We start from the raw sequence: 22,471 nt of genomic DNA, 5'->3' as shown, positions 1-22,471 counted from the left end.
CCTTAGTGATGCTGCCTCTCCCCACGGGTTCTACCTGGGACTGAATGGACCTCACAGTCTCCCCGTGGCCCAGTCTGAGCCCCAGCCCTCTCTCTTCATCCCATCTCAGGGCTTCCAGGTACCCCGGCCAAAGGCTCGAATCCTTCTCGATCCTCCTGGTCCCACACCACACAGCCACAGAGAGAAAAAAATCCCGATGGCTCCATCTTTGACACAGAACAGGAATCCAGCTGCTTCTCACCATATCCACTGCAGCCAGCCTGGCCCAGGCGGAGGCTGGAGAGTGGGGAGGGGCCGGGGGGCGTACTTTCCCAACCACCAACCTTATGGTCCACCACTCCCGGTTTACAAATGGGGAAACCGAGGCCCAGGGAGGGGAAAAGCCTCCCCCGCAGTCACACAGAACACCCACCAGGGCCTGGGTCTGTCACCACCTCCCTGAGGTCTGCGTCCCCAGCTCCCCGGGGGGGTAGGTTTTCTCTTGAAGCGAGCTTAGCAGGTCTGACGACACAGCCAGGCTATGCGCGCCTGCATGTGTGTCCCAGAGGAACAAAGAATCTGCCAGCTGGGTTTATGTTTCAAGACGTCTGTCCTCGCCCTTGACCAAGAGATCTTACGGGGCGATCGGGGCCAGAGCCGGGGACTCAGGACATCAATCGGGAAGCCGCCTTGCCTGGAAATCCGAGAGTTCACCCCGCCAGCCCCAGGACCTTCTGAGTTCCCTTGTGGAGGTTACAAACCGCAGGGGCAGGCTGGGGTTCTCTCACCATTTATTCCATATAGCTGTTTAAAAAGCTTATTTAAAATATAGATCATTATATATATTTATTTATATATATATATATAAAATATATAAAGAGGAATTGAGGCGAGCCACCCCAAAGAAAAAGCTATGTTTTATAAATATTTCTGTAGCTCCCACATCCCAGAGGAAGAAAACAAAACAAAACAAAACAAAAAACATTTACAACCCAAGCTAGTGGTTCCATGTGGTATGCCCAGCAGGCTCAGACCCTGGGGTGGGCCGGGGGTCGTTGCAAGGGCTGGGCCTGCAGACATTCTGAGGAGGGCAGGCAGACCTCCCTTCCCGGGAGGCTGGTGTCTCCGGCTGCGAAAGGTCAAGTCCATGCCAGTCCTGCCCAACTCATACCCCTGGCTTCTTAGACGAGTCTGGAAGGCAGCAAGTGGGCACTCCCAGGCTCTGGCTGCCAGGTTATTTTTAATCTTGTCGGTTTCCTTTGATGTCCTGGCCCTCCTTCCAGAGCGGCCGGGCCTTCTGTTTCTGGCGGTTTCCAAGGGGAGGCAAAGCACAAGCCGCCTCCCATGCCTGGCATCTGGAATTCCCAAGAAAAACTCCACGGGGTGTCTCCGGGCCCCTGGCTGGGCCTCCACAAGTCCCCACGGGGTGGGCAGGGCCTCACTTGCAGACATAGCGCTCCACTGTGCGCTCACACCTACGGCAGGTGACGTAGCAGCACCAATGGTATTTGCAGTGGCACCGCTCGACCACGCGGTCCGTGTAGGGGTTGTAGCCGCGTCCGCAGCACATGAGGTCACAGCTGTCACTGCCGTGGGACGTCTTGTTGCACTGCCTGCGGTGGGGAGGAAAGGGACAGCGGGTGAGCGCATGCTCCCAACCGGGCACCCGCAGGCTCCCCCTACCCTGCGGCTGCGTCCCTCTTGGAAGGTGTCTTGATCTTTGGGGAATTTTAGGTAATCCCCTTCCCTAAGAGTACTTCTCGCTTCTCCTTGTATTTCTAGTAGGCATTTATCAAGACGAGAAATGATGGGCGTGTTTGTTTTCTTAGGGGTGTCTTTTTTTTTTTTCTATTTCTTCTAAATACTTGAAGGAGCCTCAAACCGCTCTGATAATCCTGTCTTCATATTTGATCTTTAATTATATTGTCCCAAATGTCAAGAACGTTTTTACATTTAGAATCCCAAAGTAAGTTCTGGAAAAGATTAAATGGCACTGGATGCGAGGCAAAGTGAATATGTGGCACACTGTTCACCTAGAGACAGGGTCTGTCAACCAGTGGCCCTGCGTGCCAGTCAGCAACACCCCCCCACCCCCGCCCCGCCACCGTATTTTATCTTCTAGGAGGCATGCGGGGTCCCTGGTCAGTGGAATTATTATACCCATTTTACAGATGGTAATGGGCTTAGCAAAGAGCAGAGCCCGTTCAAGTTCTCACAGGAATCTGTGGGGTCCTGAAACCAAATCTCTCACATGCTCCGCCTACCCTAGGGGCAGAGAATCCATAGGATTCCAGGGGCTGCATTTCTTTCTGAATCCCATTCCTGTGGGAGAAGGCAGTGAAGGCCCCAAGGGACCCCAATATCCAACGGCAGTTTGGCAGATCCTCTAGGTGGGCTCAGGCTAGCAGGGATGGGGGGCACACAGGGCACGCAGCTGGGTCCCCACAGCCATGCGGACCCGGGAATCCTAGAATGTCCGGCATGGGCAAGTTCTAGAGCTGACCAAATTCAACCCTCTTATTTTCTGATGGGGAAACTGAGCCATGGGATGGAGAGGGAGCGTGCCCAGAGTCACACAGTGTGAGCATGGGGTCTGTAAGAGTTTGGGAAGGCTTCCTGGAGGAGGAGGGGTCATCTAGGCCGTTTCACAGAAGACCAGCAGAAATCTAAGATGGGGAGGAGGGAAAGGGAGTTGGGGGCAAAGAAAACAAACAGCCTGGGCAAAGGCGAAGGACCTGATCTAACCTAAGACGTGAGAACAGATGGAAGGGGTAGGGCTGGAGGTAGGGAGGCCGGGGAGGAGGCTAGGCAGCAGCTGAGAAAGAGAGGCCAAGACCTGTGCTGGGGCCATGAGGTGGGAAGGAGGGAGCGCCTGAAGGGAGAGGCAGGAAGTGACAGTGACCCGCATATGGGGGCTACAAGCAGTTCCGGGAAGGAAGAAACAGCAGGAAGAACACAATGCCCCAGAGCCAGACAGACCACGGTTCAAACCCCATCTCTGCCACTCACTGGCTGGGTGACTTAGGGCAAGCCACTTAACAAAGGTGACTTTGTTTAGTTATCAACACCATTAATGGCCCTCAGCCTTATCCTGGAGGCCTCTGGACAAAGGGTAGTAGGAAGAAGGAAGAGTTTCATTTTTACTTCAGATCCCTGACATGCAATGTTTGAAACCTGGCCTCTAACCCTAGAATCAGTTGAGGTATGCAGTGATGTCTGAGAGAGGGGGTGGGGGTGAGTGGGGCTTAGAGAAAGATCCAGGGACCCAGGGCAGGTTTTATTAGTGCAGGCGCTGCTGGGAAAGACATGACAAGAGGGCCAGGGTTTGGAATACTGACTGCCAATGAGGTCTCAGTTCATCAAGCTGGCCTTGAGGAGGGCTGCAGAGCATTGTCCCAGCTAGGGGGGCCAGCCTCTAGAGAGGTGCCACCCATGCACCTCTTTTTACAGTAACAAAGTTCATTTACCTCCACCCCTTGCACTCCTGAATCCCCTAACCTAGTAAAACTCACGTTCCCCCTCCTCCAGGAAGCCTTCCTTGATGTCCAGGCTGGGTCAGGGCACCTCTGGACTTCTCTCACCCTTGGGCTTTTCTCTGTTACAATCTGACCACTTGTCTCTCACCCTTCTGTGTGCCTGCCAGAGCCTCATGTAATAAATAGATGGGAAAAGCATCTGTGGTTGTAAGCTACTGAGATATTGGAGCTGTTTGTTACTGCAGAAAAAGCTGACTGATACAGATGTCCACAACAGCCCATCCCCAGAGGAACGGCGGAAAGCTGAGAGTGGCAGGAAGCCTGGTGGCAAGCGCGGGGAGGCATTCTGAGAAAGCCAGGAAGGCAGCTGGTGCTGCGGGATGGGGCCTCCTCATCAGTCGCTGTAGGGCAAGCCCGAGGGGCAGAGTGGGGGCCCTGGGAAAGCGGAGCCCTGACAGCCTGGGGGGTGGGGATGGGAGATCGCCATTAGTGAGCCCTTCCCATGGGACTGACGCTGTCTAGCAGAGGAGGAGCTGCTCAGTAAGTGTGACAGGAGATTGTCGGCCACCCTCTGAGGGCTGTGGAACCCTGTGCATTGTACAGAGGATGAGACTGAGCCTCAGATAAGTGATCTGCTCAAGGTCCTGCAGGTAGGAAGCCGCGGCAACTGGGTGGGAACTGTCCTACACACACACACACACACACACACACACACACATACACACATACACACAGATCCAAGGAGACCCTCTATTTGCTCTGGCCTTTCCCCAGCCTCTCTGGGCTCTAGAATCCTTTGCCCCATCCCACCCCCGCCCCCCAACCCCATCCTCACCCCACCCACCCCGGCTGCCTCAGACCAGACTCTCGCTCCTTCCTGTCTCCCTGGCCTGACCCGGTTCCATCTTCACTCCACCCGACCCCCTCAATCTGGCCTCCAGATGGAAGCCGAGGCCTCCTCACAGAGCCTGCTGCCCTAGCCTGTGACGATGGAGCCCCCCAAACCAGCCCCCCTCTCCTGGAGACAGGAACGTGGGCTGCGGAGGAAGCAGATGCTGGCCGGGCACCAACTATGTGCCAGACACGTTCTCAGACACCCTCACTCTGGTTCAATATTCTTTTAACCCCTCAGAACACTAGTTTTGTGGAATGCTATTAGGGGCTCCTTAATAAAAAAGTTCCACAGCAAACACCTCTGGGAAACGTTGGCTTAGGCAGATTCTTTACTGTGGGATTCCTCCGAGCCTTTAAAATGTTCTCGTGCCTTGCAAGTCGCCAAAGAGAATTTCCCAATCATATTTGATTGCAGAACTGTTTCTATTACACCGTTTCAGGACTAACTTCCCCCAGAAGGTCTCTGGGAAATGCTGCTGCCCTGAATCCTCAGCAGCCCCGCCTGGCACACAGTAGGTCTGCAATCACCCCTGGGCCCCTTTCTTTCTCCTGTCCTAAGCTGGCTTCAGCAGCAGTGATGGGACCAGATGTAGGGACCCCAGCTCCAGCTGTTAAACTGGGGATCGGGGGGGCGGGGGGGAGAGCTGGGGCCTGAGAGGTGGGTGCGTGCATGGCAGGGGAACGCGGGAGCATTGTCTCCACAGAATGCAGGCACGCTTTGCGCTCCTGCTGCCCTTCTGAAAAGCAGTTGCCCCGGCCCTGTCCCGGCTCTGTGCAGACTGCCTGTGTGGCTGTGGGCTGGCTGCTGCCCCCTTGTGCCTCAGTTCCTTATTTGTCCAATGACCAGGTTACATGACATTTACCCTTCATTTATTCAGTTGACAAACGCTGAGGACCTGTCTTACGTGGGACAGCTTCTTTCTCAGCCAGCCTCCCAGTGCGGTCAGGTCATCGTCTCTCCCCATCTCCCCCACCAGGCGGAAGGAGGAAGCTCCCACCAGCCTCCACTCCCCAGGGGCCCCTGCCCGGGCAAGGTACACAATAGCCACTCCCAGGAGCTCTGCTGCGGGCCCCTTGGACCCCGGCACCCCTGCTCAGCATTCCTGGGGCCACCTCCCTCAGCTGGGCAGGGACTCCACTCCCCCAAATGCCAGCTTAGCCCAGACTGTGTGCCTTGGAGTGGGGCATGTGCAGCCTAGCTGACCCTTTCCTGCCAGGGTGACAGCAGGCCCTTACCTGTCTTGCGTCCCATGGGAGCCCACCTTCTCGTTCTTCATGCAGAAGTCGGGCGAGCTCTGCAGATAGACAAGCTCCGAGTCCTTCACAGGCCTGATATCCAGGTCCTTGGGCACCAGGTGCTTGCGGGTGCCCATGGGTCGGTGCACCACCTTGGTGGCCGACAGGTAGCGGGTCTTGAGGTCAGAGGCCACATCCCGAAGCTCCTGCAGCCCCTTCCAGCAGGTGCGGATGGAGCAGGAGCCAGATACCCCGTGGCACTTACACTTCATTTCCAGAGAGGCGCGCAGAGCCTGCAGACAGGGGAGGGCGTCGGGCTGGGCGGCCAGAGCCCGCTGCCTGGCCTGTCCGGGGACCCTGCCCCCACCCCTCCACATGCTGGGTGCTCTCAGGGAGTCATTGTCTGCTCTAGGCCTCAAGTGAGGGAGCTTTTGGCTCTAAAGCTGGGAGATGTCCTCGATTCTCAGCTCCTCCTCCAACGTGGGGGGCAGCGGGGAGGGACAGGAAGGGAGTGGCATCTGCAGGGACAGCAGATGCCAAGAGCTCTAACATATAACATGGCTTAATCACCACAACAGTCCTTCACAGGAGGTATTATTATTTTCCCCACTTTAAGCAGAGGAAACAAAGGCTCAGAGCGGCCAAGCCCCAAGCTCAACGTTGCACAGCTAGAAAATCTGAGAGCTGAGATTTGAACTCAGGTCTGAGGGCAGTTGCAAAAGCCATGCCTGTTAATTGCTCCATGCTTTTCTCTTGCACAAAACTGGGATTCCCTAAATGCTTGCTGGGGCAAAAAAGGGAGAAAAGAGAAGGAAGGAAGGGCAAGGGAAGGAAGGGAGGGGGACAGTAAGAAGAGGCAGGAAGTAAGTGCATGGGGTGGGGAGGCGCATTCCCTGGCCTGGCTGGCTTTTCCCCTCTGCTGCCTGGTGACCCTCAGCAAGCCCTCCACTGTTCAGCCCCTCATCTTATATGTGCAGAGCACGCGCATAATCGCTACCTTCCAGGGAGGTTGCAAGGATGCAAAGAGAGGACGCATATGAAAGGGTTTTGTGAACTAACAAAAGTCAAATCAACACTGGTTTGAAAAATCAGTCTAATGCCTGTGGTGGAGGGGGGAGGTCTGGGCTCTGGGGCTCAGGGAACTCTAGCCCTGGTTTCAGAAGTGACTCTGTCCCATCATCCTCTTGTCCCATCAGCTTCCTCATGTGTACCTGAGGGGCATGAGTTAGACAGATGTCTTCTGCAGGCAGTCAGTTTTGCGTTCTATTCCCTGCTCCTTTGCACACAGGACTTGGATCCCTGTGCCCGGGCCTGCCCTCCTGCCTGCCCTATGCAGAGCTGCAAGGCTTATGGGTCCCCTGGGCCTACCCCTGCCTTCAAATGATGGGGAAACTGAGGCACAGAGCCGGCAGAGACTTGCCCCAAATCATTCAGTGAGTTAGTGTGGGAGCTGGTCAAGGTCCCAGGGCTCCATCTCCTTCATCAGTGCCAGGTAGTGAAGAATGAGGGAGTCCACTGGGTCTAAAATCTGGACTTGGCCCAGCAAAGCCTGTGAAGAGCACAGGAATGAGATGAACCCAAATGCAGGGCATGCTCAACCTCCCAAGGGCATCGAGGTGCTTTTGAGTCATAAAGGAGAGGTAAGGTATGTTTAGTGCCTCAGCTTTGATGGGTGGGAAGGGGCCCAGAGTTTCCTGGTGCCCGCTGTGTGCCAGACACCCAAGCCCTGTGGCCGTGAGAGGAGACTGGGTCCTTTTGCAGATGGTCCCAGGGAAACCAGCTCCTTGGCAACAGGGCCCCAGGGACAGGCCTGATGTGCCCCGGCAGCTGAGTATCCTGTCCTGACTGCACCGGGGGAGCAGATGGCTGTGCTCCTGGATACACGAAGCTCAGGCCAGGCAGGGAGTAGGACTGAGGCTGAGTTCCCAAGGATGGGGGCAGGCCCGCAGGGTTGGGAGACAGGAGCCCTGGGTCCCTGGCCAGGCTCTGCTATGGACCCATAGTGTCTCTTGGCCTCAGTTTCCCCAACTGTCCAAACATGGCCTGGACATCCCAGAATCCTTCTATAAGGGAGACCAATGAGAGAGGAAGGTGAGGACGTGGAAACCTCGGACTTGGAGTCCACAGACCTGGGCTCCATCGCACCTGTGTCCTTAGCCAAGCCACCTAAGCTCTCTCTGCCTCACTGGCTGCCTCTGTGCAATGGGCCTGATGGGGCTGCAGGGAGGAGGCCATGAGATGCCATCTGCACCCGACTCTCCACCCTTCAGGCACCCAGCTCCCCGTGTGTAAGGGGGTAGCCGCACCTCCCCACAGGGGAGACTACGGGAGAGAAAACGCCCCAAGCACCACCTCAGTGCCTGGCACTCAGGTTAGTATAAAGATGTTTTTTTCATTTTCAAAAAATAAAAAGGTCCATTCATTCACTTACGCATTCACCCCAACCTTCTGTGGAATGAGGTGAGGGATTAATGAAACACTGATCGTAACAAACGTTGAGGGGAAACTGAGTTTTGGACCTGGGCGGGAGTCCCTGTTAGAGCCAAGGAGACTACCCCTTAGGCTAAGGTTCTTGCCCCATGGCCCTCCCCATGCCTCCTCCCATACCCAGCCTCGGCTCAGGACCCCACAGGAGGAGCCTGAGGAACACAGCTGATGGGGACTGAAGAGCACCGACCCAGCCCATTTTATAGACAGAAACAACTGAGCCCGGGGGCACCTGGGTGGCGCAGTCGGTTAAGCGTCCGACTTCAGCCAGGTCACGATCTCGCGGTCCGTGAGTTCGAGCCCCACATCAGGCTCTGGGCTGATGGCTCAGAGCCTGGAGCCTGTTTCCGATTCTGTGTCTCCCTCTCTCTCTGCCCCTCCCCCGTTCATGCTCTGTCTCTCTCTGTCCCAAAAATAAATAAAAAAACGTTGAAAAAAAAATTAAAAAGAAAAAAAAAAGAAACAACTGAGCCCGGAGAGGAAGTGACTTGCCCAACGTCACACAGCTAGTCTAGTGCCAGAGCCAAGATGGGAACTCAGAGCTCCTGACTCCTAGTTCAGTGTCCCTTCTGCTCCACTAATATTCTCAACTCAAACCCCGGTGGACCCCCTAGAGGAGGAGGAGCCAGGCAAGCCCCAAGCGGCTAGAGAGGGGAGAGAGAGCCGGGGAAGGCCGGGAGCACTCAACGTGGGTGGATCGGGCCCATCCCCCCCCCCCATCAGGGCACACTGGGTGGCCCTTTCCTGGCCACCTGGCATAGGCACAACCATCTGGGGTGGGTGGGGTGGGTGGTTACCTGTCTCCCCACTTCACTGTTGTGTAGACGCATCAGTTTATTGGCTTGGGATCCTGTTTTTTTCACCTTCATAGGAGCATCGGAAAACTTGGCCCCCATGAGGAGCCCGTAGCTGAGGTTGTCCGCACATCCTCCCCAGCGGTTCCCGGGCCCGGGTGGCTCACCTGGGACAGGGCCGCAGGAGCAGCCGGGCAGGTCGCCGGAGGTGCAGGCCCGGGCGATGGCGTGGCTGATGGCGGCCGCCGACAGCGCATACACGAAGGCTGACTCCCGGGTCCCTGTGGGGATGTGCTGGGTCAGCTCGGGGCGGGGGGGGGGGGGGGGGGGGCGGGGGACAGGGCACAGGACCCCACCTAGGCCTGAGGGCCTCCTCCTGGGCCCCTGCCTGCCTCTGTGGGGCCAGCCGGGCACAGAGGCTGCCACCAGATGGAGGACAGCACCAGGGACATTAATCTATCGCCAGTCCATTCTCCCACACATACACCAGCTGATTTGTGCACTCATCACAAACTCACCCTCATTCCCAGGGGCCGGCAAAGCCCACACACCCACAGGCACCCTTGCTCCCACACACTCACCATTCCGGATCTCCCCCTACATCCCTGCACTCAGTGTTAGGGGCTACTCCTCAAAGAACTCACAACTCGAGGGGCAGACAAGTGTGCAAAGAGCCTGCTGTAGGTTGAAATGTGTCCCCCTAAAAGATATAGTCAAGTCCTGGCCCCTGGTACCTGTGAACATGACCTGATTTAGAAACACGGCCTTTGCAGGTGTAATGGAACTCAGATGAGGTCATACTGGGTCTGGGTGGGCCCTAATCCAATGACTGGCGTGCTTATAGGAAGGGGGAAGTTCTGGATACAGAGACACAGAGGCAGGGATTAAAGTGATGTATCTCCAGGCCAAGGAACACTGAGGCTGGGGACAGTCACCGAAAGCTAAGAAGAGGCAAGAAAGAATCCTCTCCGGGGCTGTCAGAGGGAGCACAGCCCTGCTGGTATCTTGGTTTCAGGCTTCCAGCCTCCAGAACTCTGGGACAATACAGTTTCGTTGTCTGAAGCCCCGTTTGTGGGACCTTGTCACAGCATCCTGGGAAAACTAATACGGAGCCCAATGTGCCTCTGCTGTAGGGGGTCCCAGCTTCAGGTCCATGCAAGTCACCTCCCCTTCTCAAGCCTCAGTTTCCTTAACTGTAGAATGGAAATGATAATACCTCCCTCACAGGGTCGCTCTAGAGTTCCCATAATTCGGGAAGGAAGGAAGCTTTGTCAAGTGCTATACAATCCTCAGCTGTTGCCACGCGGGAGGAGAGATTAGATCCACTGGTGCACTTTTGGCCATCAAAAGGCCCTTGACTGTACATAGGACCCCCAAGTCCACCCCGCAAGCCACCTGCTCCAGAAAGTGGGGTTACTATATCACTCTGTGCATCTCACAGCATCCTCAGTCTAGAATTACCTCGGTCTAGAATTACCTTGTGGCACACCTGTCTGCCCGGTGGTGGCTTTCCTGACGTGTCACATACGCCCCTCCCAAGAGCCTCCTCGGCCTCGTTCATCCTTCCCTTTATGCATTAGTTACACAGGCATTTGTGCCACCATTTCAGGCTCCCCTGCAACTCGTATATTCGCTCACTATATGTTTATTCATTCATCAGTTCATGCCTGGATACCGGTATCTATGATTAATTCATCCACCCGCCCATCCACGTCTGTTTTCTTCTGTGCATCCATCCATCACCCACCTCTTCACTCATTCACCCATCACACAGCCATCAACATCCACCCATCCGTCCGTGAATTCACCCACCTATCCAAACACACATATATTGATGCCTGAATTCATCCTTCCCCACCTGCACGCATCCCGTGGGCCCTAGCAGCCCCCGCCGGCCCCCTACCTCTCTCCAGGTCAAGCAGGTAGTTGGGGGCAAGCTCGATGGAGGAGCAGTTCCAGCGCATGTCCGCGAAGGCCCTGCGGCAGGCCTTCATGACCTCGCGGGCGGCGTGCACGATGGTGTGCATGAGCTCCAGGTTACTGCGGCACAGCTGCACCTGCGCAGATACCAACCCCTCCAGCTGCTTGCAGTGCTGCGTCTGGTTCAGCGCGAGGGCCGCCGGGGTCTTGGACAGCGCCCTGCACACCACCGAAGGGCAACAACCAAGAGAAGGAAAGACAGAGCGTGAGGGGCCACGTTGCCTACACCTGCCCTACTGCTCCCAGCCCTTGCGCAATGAATGGGTTCAGGGGCCTTTGCTGGAAGGAGTTTGGAAACTAAGAGGCAAAGACCTGGCCCCAGCAGAGCAATGGCTCCCCCTTCCGTTCCCTGTGACCTTGGGCACATCGCTGTCCCTCTCGGGGCCAGGGCCTCATTCATAATGCAGGATCATGACCTCCATCCTACCTACACTTTACTGTAATTATATTAACAATAAACAGTTTCACAGCCCACAAAGTGTGCACACCCACGGCTTTATTTAGCTCTCACACGGCTGTGAATTATTACTCTTTATTTAACATTCATTCGACCCTGAACACCAAATGGGCCAGACACTGTGCTAAATGCTAGATTATTACAATCACTATCATTATAATACACACTATTAATTGAGCGCTTACTAGATGCACATATGAGTTAGGAGCTTACCATACATTGCTTCATTTAATTATTAAACTACTTATTAGGCTGTAAAATTCCACACACATGCTTGGGATTTATTAAAGGATAAAACAGCCACTCAATTTTGCAATAAATGGGACTAAGTCATTCACTTGCTGTGTGCCCTTCGATAAATCACTGTCCCTTTTCTGGGCTTCAGTGTCCGTACCTATAAAGTGTATTTCCCAGAACGTGTTCCAGTGAGACACTGAAAGAAGGGATCCATGGTGAAGCACATTTGGGGAACATGATCTACTATGTTTCCCTTTGGAGAGTAATTAACGCACATTTGCATTTTAAAGGCCCTGAGAAGTCCCAGGCAACACAACAGGCTTGGTTTTGTTTAACTCTGGAGTCCTTGCTGAGCACAAAGCCCTTTGTTTGAGAGGCACTGACCTCATCCATGCTTTGGGAAATGCTGGCCTGGGGGTCCCTTTGAACCTGGTGATGTTATAGGACTGAAGAGCTTCCCAGATCCTGGTTCTAGGCACTGGGACTGCAAGGCTCTAGGACCAGGGTCCTGGATCCACATTTGTGCCAGGCCTTCTCCGAGGAGCAGGCTGCATCAGGCAGCACCTCCTCTGAGCGCAGGGTAGAGGGACCCCAACAGCCTTAAAGGGTTCTGCATAGACTTATCCCCTGCCCCAGAGCCAGCTGGCCCTCAGCAACCCAGCAGAGACCCTGGAGGAGCCGGGGACAAGGATGGGCCAATCTGCAGCCACAGTGCTGTGGGCCCTGCTTGCTGCGAGCCCCACGGTCTTCACCCAGGGTCAGGGCTGAGACCTGGTGAGGCCGAGATCCAGAACCCCATTATAAGAAAATGATAATTTTTTTAAAAAAAAAATGTTAATTTATTTTGAGAGAGAGAGAGAGAGAGAGAAAGAGGGAGTGAGCCAGCAGGGGAGGGGCAGAGAGAAAGGGAGAGAGAATCCCGAGCCGGCTCCGTGTTGTCAGTGCAGAGCTCAAGGCAGGGCTCAATCTCACAAATTGTGAGATCATGGCCTGAGCCAAAATCAAGAGTCGGTTGCCTAACCCACTGAGCCCCCAAAATGACAATTTCTACGTTAAAAGGTGATGGCAAGACTTCCGTATCATAACATATGTAAAACATCTTGAACATCCATAAGCGGGATGGCCTCTGCTTATTGCCAGGTGAATCTTGGACCAAAGGGGGTCAGAGGGGTTCTAGCTCCAGCACTGCCCTCTATCTGCTGTATAATCTCGGGCAAATTGTTGTACCTCTCTGAGCATCACCTACAAAATGGGAACTCCTAGAGGTCTTGGAGGGCCCAAGAGAGAAAATAGGTGCTACATTAAGTCCTAATAAGTTAGTCTGTTCCCCCCTGCCTCTCACTTCGCCATGTCCCACCCCTCCTACAACTCCAAAGTACAGAAGTCTTCCCAGAGGCCTGGGAAGCCGACCCAGGACAAGTGGGCATGCCCTGATGTGATGTCTGCAGTCCGGGTGGCACAAGCCAGCCCTGAGATCGATTGTGGGTATCTCAGGCAGTCTTGCCTCACTGTTACCCCTGGTCCGTCCCCGTCCTCCCAACTGTGAGCAGGGAAATGTCTGGCGTGTCTGGGTGCAGATCTTAGGCCTGTTTGCTTGAGCTAAAGCGAGCCATCTGGTCCTCCCTGGCCCTCTGAGCCACTGAGGCCTGTCTATGCCAGGTCACCTCAGGGAACCTCCGGGGGGAATCCTTATAGCCCATACTGGGTGAGGTGTGGCCACACAGAGGCAGACGTCATCCACACAGCCTGTTTCTTGGTCGGTCCAGCCCCTCCACCTGTGCTTAGCAAACACCATGCACACACTACCCCATGTAGGCACAGCACTCCCCACTCGGCAGAATCTCTCGCCCCACCCACTTCTCACAGCACCCCGAGGGGGCAGCCTGGGAGATTACACCCCCCCACACACACACTTTGTACAGAGGAGGACACAGGGACAGCTCTGGTACCCGGATGCTCGGTCTCCTCCCGACACCATCTTCCCGCAGACCTGGCCTCTCCTTCCCGGGTCCCCTCTCTGCCGGGCTGGGGGTTGTCAACACTCAGCCTGTCCTGAGCCCACTCTGCCCGTCATCCTTGCCCAGATTTCTTCCTTCCCCTCTGAGCCAGTCTGCGGTTTCACAACAGGAAGGATTATATGATGTATGCAAGAAAATGCCCCGCACGGTACGAGGTATGCAGTGGGCACTCAAGCAGTGTGGCTGCATTCTGGGTCTTTTCCCTGGGTTCCTGCTCCAGCCAAGAAGTGGACAATGTAGGCCCAGCCTTTCCCTGGGGAGCTCAGCTCTGGCTCCCTATGCAACCCTATGCTGTGGCTGAGGGAGGGGAGTTCTGTGCCCCTGCTGCCCGAGGACCTGGGCCACTCAGGGTGTCAGTCTGTCCAGTTCTGGAGTCAATAAGCCTCCGCCTCCCCAGCCGGCGGTGAGAGGGGAGGTACTACAAGGGACAGCCCAGTGAGGACGCTCCCAGATGAGGCCCAGACTGCTAAGGAGGGCAGAGGACAGATAGGAAGAGGTCTGCAGATCCTTGGTGGGCCAGGGGCGGCTGGAGAGAGTGATGTGCACAGAGCGGCCAGCCGCAGCGTGCAGGCCGGGAGACCAGGAGGCAGGAGGCAGCGGATTCCACTCCTGAGGAGGGCAATGCGGTCATCTGGTAATTAGTGGTAATGACCGTTTCTAACTAAGTCCCCCTCGGGGAGGTAATCAAGGATTATGGTGGGAGGCGGGGGAGTTGCCCGTCTGGACATCTCCTCCGGCTTGCCTCGCTGCAGCAGACCCCTAATTGAAAACATTTTGGTATATCTGGGGATGAGGATATGGGGGGAGAGGGTGGAAGAGAGGACAGGAGGGAACAGAGTTCACAAGCAAGGCCTGTGCCAAGGTGCCACTGCAGTGGCTGAGGTCTCTCTCATCTGGGAGTCGAGGGTCCTCCTGGGAGTGGTTGGGGGGGGGCAGAGACCTGGGTTTCAGCTCCAGCTCAGTTGGTGCACCCAACCTCGGATAAGTCACTGGCCCTTGCTGGGCCCCCGTATCCTCATCTCATTGTGCAAGTGGGGACACAGAGGCCCAGAGACGGGCAGGGCTTGCCCAGACATGTCCACAGCCAATCAGGCTGAGCCAAGCTAGAACCCAGGCCTCCCAGATCCCAGGACACCTCTCATTCCCATTTTTGAGATGAGGAAACGCAGACTCAGAGAGGCCAAAGCGATTGATATGCCTGAGGCGTGGCTCGAGGCTAGCGAACTGGCAAGGCTCAGGCTGAGTCCCAGGTCCCCAACAGGTGGACATTCTGGGCCACCGAGCCACATCTGGTTTCAGTTCTTAGGTCAGAGACCCCTTTCATCTTCGGTCCCCTTTCCAAAGCCCAGGGTAGCAGGACCCCCGGGGACAACCCCAGGACAGCTGAGTTTCCTGCGTGAGTCACCCCACAGTACACTTCCCTATTCCCAACTGTCCTGGGGCTCCCTGAGACCAAGAAGCCACAGAGCCAGACAGCTTCACTCCACATCCTGCCTCTGCTGCTGTGACACCCTGTGAGTTAGAGACCCCGTGCCTCCATTTCTTTTTCTGTGTAATGGGGGTGATAGCAGAACCCACGTCCTATGGTTCATTGTTTCAAATGAACAATATCCATAAAGCACTTAGAACAGTGCTTGGCCACACACACACACACACACACACACACACACACACTGCTTAACCTCCACTCCTGCCTCCCCCTATATCTTCAGCTCCAGCAAGAGTTTAACCACTAACAAGGGGTTTGGCCGAATGGAGCTCATCTGCCCAGGGTTCTGGTCCCACAGCCACCATTAACTAGCTGCGTGATCTTGGGCCAGTTACTGAACCTCTCTGTACCTTAGATTCCTCATTTGTAAAATGGTAGCGATAAGAATATCACCTATTTCGTGGGAGTATTATCAGAATTAAGTGACTAAAGCTCCTGGAACAGAGACGGGATTTACTAGCAGGCTCCAATAATTCTTGGTTTCTCTGTTTCCCCACATGCACCGTCCTGCCTCTCTGCTTTTGTCCCTGCTCTTTCCTCCTGCCTAGATGCTTGCTCTGCACTCCGTCCTTGCCCATCAAAATCCTACCTATCCTTTGAAGCCCAGCCCAAAGCCACCTTCCTTAGATGGGCCTAACCGCTCCTCCCCTGGGCCCCCACACTCCCTTTCCCAGGACACAGCCCAAAGTCCACTTTGTATTTGTACATGTCCATTTCCCCCAAGAGGCTAGGAGCTCCTGTAAGGCAGACACCCAGTTGTATCCATTTTCGTGGCAGCCGGGGCTGTGCAGTGGGAACAGCATGGATGTTGGGCTTAGCCAGCCATCTGTTCCAGGCCCCACGTGGCCACCTGCCAGCGTGGGGGCTTGTGCAAGTCACACATTGTCAGGGCCTCAGCATTCCCGCTGTGGCGCGGGAATGCCAGCCGTGTCCCCCGCTACGCTCTAGAGGCAAGCCTGGTTCTTGGCTTCTGCCGCTCCTAGTGCTCTTTGGCAAATCCTTCCATGCCCCGGACCTCAGCTGCCCTATCTGTAAAATGGTGTGGCAGGTGAGGAGGGTTGGGACTCTCTGTTCAGAGGGTCCCACCAACTGGCGCCGTGCCAGGTACTGGCAGAAGGTGGCTGACGCCTCACACAACTAATCAGAAGCAGCAGCGAAGAGCCGCTAAGCCTACGCTTCTCCTTGCCAACAAGAGATGCCAGAAGATGGGGTTACCCTCCTGGATCACCAATTAATCGATAACTCAGCCCCAGGGGGGGCAGCGCCAGTGACCTCAGGACTGTTTGCTGGCGGCCCAGCCACTATCGCCCTGTCTTGCAGCTAATCCACGAAACTTCCTCATAGCCCCTCCCCAGCCCCCATAATCTGTCCCTGCCTCTCTTATCTGCATGGCTCGCTCCCCACCCCCGTCTCCAGACCTGTCCTGTCCTGGATGTCCGCACCACTCAGGGAGTCCCTCCACCCAAAGTGCCCTCCTCCCCACCGCCCTCACCCACCAAACTCCCAGAAACTCCTCAAGCCAGACCCAGGCTCACCACTGTGGAAAAATCATCCCAGGGTCCCAAGTATGTGCCCCCCACCAGGTGGTCTCCCCTCCTCTGGGCCCCCACAACACCACCTTGGTCACTCCTAGGGCACTTGGAGTTATTTACGGCCTGGGCTTATCTCTTCCAGCCCAGAGGGCAGCTCCTCCAGGAAGGGGCTGGGTTTTACTCCTCTCCACGCCCCCCCCACCCACCCTGCACCGCCCACAGCCCTGCACAGAGCAGGCACTCCCTTCTACTGGATGGAAGAGAGCCTCCCTCTCCCACCCACCCAGCCATTAATAATTTCTATCTAAAGGAATACCCTTCACATGTGCAGAGCATCTGACAGTTTACAAAGTTCTTTCATGAGCCGCTTCTCATCTGATCTGAGTGAGGTAGAGGCTCTCCCCCTCCTTTGACAGAGGACACTGAGGCTCCCAGAAGTTGAGTGACACTTCCCCCAAGGTCACCCAGGTGGAGGGGTCAGTACTGTTTGAGAATCTTCAACAAGGGTCAGGAGACTGACAAGGAAACACGAGATTGAACAGGCCCCCCGTGCGGGCCACAGACCCTCTTGACTGGGGCCCTTGACCACGCTTTTTCCATCTGCCCCTGTGGAGGCCTTGCGCAACCTTCAGCTGCACAGGACAAGGCAATTCTGTCGTTCTCCACGCCCTGTCTCGCTCCTGCCTCACAACCCTCCGGGAGGTAAGGACAATATTTTACAGAGTAGAAAAAGGAGGCTTAAGAAGAGTGACTTGCCCACGGCCCCCAAACCAACTTCGGCTCCCGGGTCTTGGGCACGCTCACCCGATCCCCAGGGGGGGCCCCTGAACGTTAGCCGCCACCCCCAGCCGCCGGTCCCAGAGCCCGGCTGCATAGACGCGGGTTCCCTACTTACAGCCATTTGATGCCGTAGCACACGCCGGTCTGGAGCGCCAGGGCGAAGAGCAGCGCCTCGCAGACTCGCGGCCGCGCCCTCATGGTCGCGCGGCACGCGCGCTCGGGGGTCGCACCCTCGAGGAGCTGCACCGAAGTCCCGCCGCGGGCACCGCCACCGCCGATCTTCCAGCGAGCACGCCGCCTGCAGTCGGGGAGAGCGGAGGCGGCGGGTTAAGGCGGAGCGCAGGGCGGGGGCTGCGGGGGGGGGGCGTTTTATTCAAATTACAAAGGAGGGGTCGGACCCGGGAGGCCGAGCGCGCGGCGGGCGTCGCCTCCCGCCCCGCACAGCCCGGGACGCGGCCGGCGTCTGGCTCAAATTAGGTGTCGCCCGAGCGCGGCCGAGGGTGTGTCCATCTAGCGCGGCTCCCGGGCTGGGACCCGGGCTGCGGACTGGCAGGGAAGCTGGCGACCGGACCAGAGACGGCGAGAGGGAGGAAGCCGGTCAGAGACCGAGGCTGAAAGACACTGAGGCAGAGGGAGCCCCAGGGCACACTGACCAGGAGGGACCGAAAGGAGAGGAGGAAGGGAGTCACGGCGGAGGCCGAGTGCGCGCAAGAGGGCAGATCTGCCAGGCCTAGGATCTGCGTTATCTCCAAATATTAATTACTAGTTAGTAGGGGCTTGGCAATTCTCCTTTCCCGCTGAGTTTACTCCCCTATAAACTAGGGACACAACGGTGATTCAGACACAATTCGCCTTTATAAAGTTCACCTAACATGATCGCATTTGCTCCTCCCAGCAGCCCTGCGAGACAGGTGCCCTCACTGCCCCCATCTCACAGATGAGGAATCTGCGGCCCGGGGATGTGGAAACGGCCTTGTTCACCCAGTCAGCCGCAGGTCCGTGCCCCGTGTGCTATTCCCACGTCTACCCGGATGTCCCGTGAGCTCGTGAATTGTCAGAAGACTAGGAAATGGGGGGGGGGGGGGGTGGTTACTGTGGGTATCAGTGAAAGGGGGGATGAGAAATGAAATGGCAGAGGTCTTTGTACAGTGGTTCCCAAGTCTCCAAGTTCCGGTCTAGCGGCCCCCTTTTGGAGTGCCAGGCGGTGCCCAGGCCCAAGCCAACGCGGGACAGCCTGGCCAACGCTAACCAGTAGAGCGCACTGGGCCGGCGCGATGCCGCCTCTGGCCACCAGGGGGCGACCTAGCGCCGCGGAGCAACTGTTACCCCGCCCGCAGGTCTCAGGGCTGCTCCTCGGGGCTTTTTTCTTTTTCTTCCCCATCTTTTTTTTTTTTTTTTTTTTTTTGGGTCTTCCTTCTCTTCGTCCTCACCTCATTAACTCCCTTCCCAGCTTCTCCCAAATTTACCAACACCTGGCATTCTCTCGGAGACAAAAGCAGCCCCAGCCCCTCTCCCCTGGAGAGGAACAAAGACAAAGAGATTCCTTTCTAAAGGGCTTGGGGAGTTGGAAAAAGAAGGCACCCGCCTTACAGGAGGGCGCTTGAGAAGGAGGGGGACGTTCTCATCTGGCTGTGTGAGCTTGGGCGAGCCCTCCACCATCCCCAGGCTCAATTTCCCTTCATAAAACAAGGGACTGAACTTGACCGTGCGTCTCCTGAAGTCTTTCAAGCCTCGCAGGAGCTTGGGGGTCTTTAAGTTCCCCTCTGCCTGAGTTTACACTGTTACGAATACCTGTATAGTGTGTGCGTCTAAGTGTGTGCCTCAAGCACACGCAAGATTTGAAACCGCACTGTTTCCTGGAGCCTTGCGGCATAACGCAGAAGAAAGCAGGGAGAAAACCCTGAATTACGTGTCTTTTTCCTCCTTCGCAGTGTCCCGCTAGGCGCCTAACTCGGAGGCGCTCACTACAAACGTGCCGAGTCCAAGGCTAGCGGTCTCAGCGGGGTTCTCCGTGTAACTGAGCCCCCTCCTCCCACCCAGCCTGCATCCAAACCCTTTGTCTTACTGACCATGAAAGTTTACCACACTCTTGAGAATGAGAAGTATATAGGCTGGATATGGGGGGAGAGATGAAAACTCCAGTCACTGTCTCTTTTTTTCCCCCCACCCCGTCCCAAAGTGTGGACTCTCCCCCCGCCCCCACCAGGCACCCAGCATTCCAGAGTGGGGAGGAGGAAGGGGCTGCACGCGAACAGAGGAGAGTACAGACTCACAGCGGGAGATCCATGTCCAGCTCAACTCTCCCAAAGAGGAGGGGCCGCCCCGGTCACAGCAAATGGGGACCCAGGCCTACAGTTACTCCAGGCTCTTTCTGAGAGTCCCCGGTGGTCCCGGCCTTCTCCCTCCACTGCCCCAATACGTTGGTGGGAGAGGCAGCGCCTGGCCTGGCCTCTATGAGTCCTGACGTATTATAACTGTCCCGTGTAAGAACGTCCGGGACAGAGGCGCCTGCCACTAGGTCACCCTCAGCCTGCACCCCGAGGGTCAGGGCACACTCGCCTCGCGGAGCCCGCTGCCCGCCAGGGGGCGCTACGCCGGGGCTCGAGGTGGGATCCGCTGCTGCCTCCCGCGCAGTGCGACTTTCGGCAAGTCCCCTTTTCTTCCTGGGCCCCGGTGTCCCCGTCTAGGGATGGGACGAGGCGTAGAGTAAGTACCCTCTCAGTGCTGGTTGTTCTGTAAGACATCCACTTGTCGCGGTCAGCCCAGAACTGCTCGACCCCTTGCTTCAGGCCCAGAGCGGAGCCTCCCTTGGGACCTGGAGCTTAGTGGGCCCGCGTCAAAGCGCAGTGTCTTGGGAGAGACAGGCTGTCCCTTCCTCCCCGCGCTGGCGTTAAGGGCCAAGCTACCCCGCTAGCAGAGGGCGAGAGAGGTGGTCTCCCGGGCTGTGCACCGTGAGCTCAGTAGCCACAGTCAGGCTCCAACAGGTGGTTATAGGGCCAGAGCTCTGGAAGTCCTTGCAAACGCCGCTGCCAGGGCGGCCGCCCCTCTGAGCCAAGCCAGCTGGGCCACGCCGAGCTTCCCTTCCCGGGATGAGCCCGCACTGGACCGGGAGCGGGCTGGGCGCTCCGGGCCGGGTGTCTACGCCGCGCGTCAGGTCGGCGCGGGCCGGGCCTGAAGCCTCGGGCTGCGCAGCTGGCAGAGCCGACCTTGCGAGCCGGTGACGCCAAGCGACCGCTTCAAGGTTACCTGCGACGCGGAGCTAGGCCGGGCCCGCAACCCGGGTTTGACCCCAGCCGCGCGAGTCTTGCGAAATCTGTCTGCTCGGCTGCGGACGATGCGCCGAGTTACCCGCGAGACTGGTTATTTTGGAAGTGGGAAGGGTGGGGTGGGAGTACTCCGGGCACCTCCCGCCACCCCTCTGGAGCCAGACCCTGAGAGCCTAAGGATCCTGTGGTCATGGAGGCACCTCAGCACCAGAAGGTGGGAGTTGTGGTGCCCGTGCGCGAGCTCAGCCAGATGTCCGAGGCGGCTCCAGATGTGCCTCCGGTCCCGGGACAGGACTCTCCTCCTCCCCCGCCCTCCCACCCCCCCTCAGCCTGGAGCTCAGGTCTGTAAACAAAGTCCTGGTTCTCTCCTCTCCAGTGCCGCTTCTGGGAGTCGGTCTCCAGGCTAGGCGTCCGCCCCCACTCCCCAATTTGGTACGAGCCGCGGTAGTCGTCTGCCTGTGGCCACCCTCTCCTGCCCCGCCACACACGCCCTGTGCCCTGCCTCACTATCCAAGTCTCCCACCCCCGGGATGGCTCGGGCATGACCTCATTCGCGCTCCGACTGGGAGGGAGAGGGTCTAATCCGGGGAACGGGGCCGAGGAGGCTGGCAGCGGCAGGCACAATCGGAACAACCCACCTCCAGCATACAGGCCGGGAAAGCCAGCGCCCCCAGGCCCCTGCGGGGCTGCTATCCTCCCAGGGATTCCTCGGAGAACCGCAGAGGGGAGGTGTGGAGGAGGCCTCGATGTGCTCACCCGGGAGTCGGTGCCCTACGGGGTCGTGCCGTCCCCCTCGGACTCAAACGCCCCCGCCCTAGCAGGTCCCCGCTGAGCACCCGAGCGCCGCCGGCGGCCACTGCTCACCTCCTGGGGCGCTCGCCGGGCGCGCACCGAGTGCCCTGCCGCCCGGGCCGGCCGGGGAGCGGCGAGCGCGGCCCCCAGCGGACCCGAGCGCTCTCCGGGCTGGGCAGGCGGCGAGGGCGCCCTCTTCCCGAAGCGGCCGCAGCAGGACGCCCGGGATCCCCGCGAACGGCGGCCGGCTCGGGTCCCGCGAGGACTGTAGCACGGACTCGGGCTGCTGGGGGCTGCGCTGGGCTCTCGGGGCCTGCGCTCGCCCGCTCGCCGGAGCTCTCCTTCTCGAGCCGCACGGTCTCCGGCGCGGTCCGCCCCAACTGCTTTATAAGGCGCGGGCAGTAGCTTTGATCCGCCCACGTCAGCGCGCCGAAACCCCACAGGGTGGCTCCCGCCGCGCGCGGGGGGCGGGGGCGGGGTCCCCGCGGACGCCACGGACCCGCGGCGCCAGCGGCGCAGACGACTTCGCACCCTGTCGAGTTACAAAGGGGGGGGCACTTACTAACTGTAGCTGGTGTTTAATAAGCGTGCCTGCTGCGAGCCTACGGCGGACCTGCGGCGCGTGGGGCCCAGGTAGGACAGGTTTCTAACCCTCGCAGCCAGCCGAGCGAGGCACCTCAACCAGTCTGGTTTGACAGAGGAGGAAGCCACCGCTCAAGGAGAAGTCCCACTTAAGTCTCGGCCGGGAGCCTGGCGGACATCCCTGCGTGGGGGGGGGGGGGGTTGCAGCTCGGGTGCTTTAGGCGACCCAGTACGTCCCAGCTCCGGAGAGCTGCGTTGGCGTCCCAGTAAGTCCTTTGAGGGGGTGATTTCTCGAGTCCTCTGATTCCACTTCTGGAAAAGGGATCAGCCATTCTGAGCTCTCCGCGGAGAAAGGAAGAGAGGGCGCCCTGCTCTGTGAAGCGCGCTGTAAACGTTAGGCACCAAAAAGCAGGCGTTCCAGCCTCTGGGATGACCGTTGGGGAGTTTTCTGGACACCTTGCCTCCTGTCCCC

The 22,471-nt window shown here is 57.6% G+C and overlaps 1 protein-coding gene across 1 annotated transcript; it reads right to left on the bottom strand.

Moving 5' to 3' along the window:
* Positions 1 to 916: 916 nt before the first annotated feature.
* Positions 917 to 21,804, bottom strand: WNT11 (Wnt family member 11). Its single transcript, XM_047878827.1, has 6 exons — positions 21,490 to 21,804; positions 17,475 to 17,657; positions 10,770 to 11,005; positions 8,870 to 9,147; positions 5,586 to 5,878; positions 917 to 1,592 (listed from the first exon to the last, which is right to left on the bottom strand). Exons 2-6 carry the CDS (start codon positions 17,555 to 17,557, stop codon positions 1,418 to 1,420), a joined length of 1,065 nt encoding a protein of 354 aa, XP_047734783.1. The 5' UTR covers positions 17,558 to 17,657; positions 21,490 to 21,804; the 3' UTR covers positions 917 to 1,417.
* Positions 21,805 to 22,471: the final 667 nt, after the last annotated feature.

This window comes from Prionailurus viverrinus, chromosome D1, assembly GCF_022837055.1.
Source record: "Prionailurus viverrinus isolate Anna chromosome D1, UM_Priviv_1.0, whole genome shotgun sequence".
Classification (NCBI taxonomy): domain Eukaryota; kingdom Metazoa; phylum Chordata; class Mammalia; order Carnivora; family Felidae; genus Prionailurus; species Prionailurus viverrinus.
This window is presented reverse-complemented; position numbering and strand designations above follow the sequence as displayed.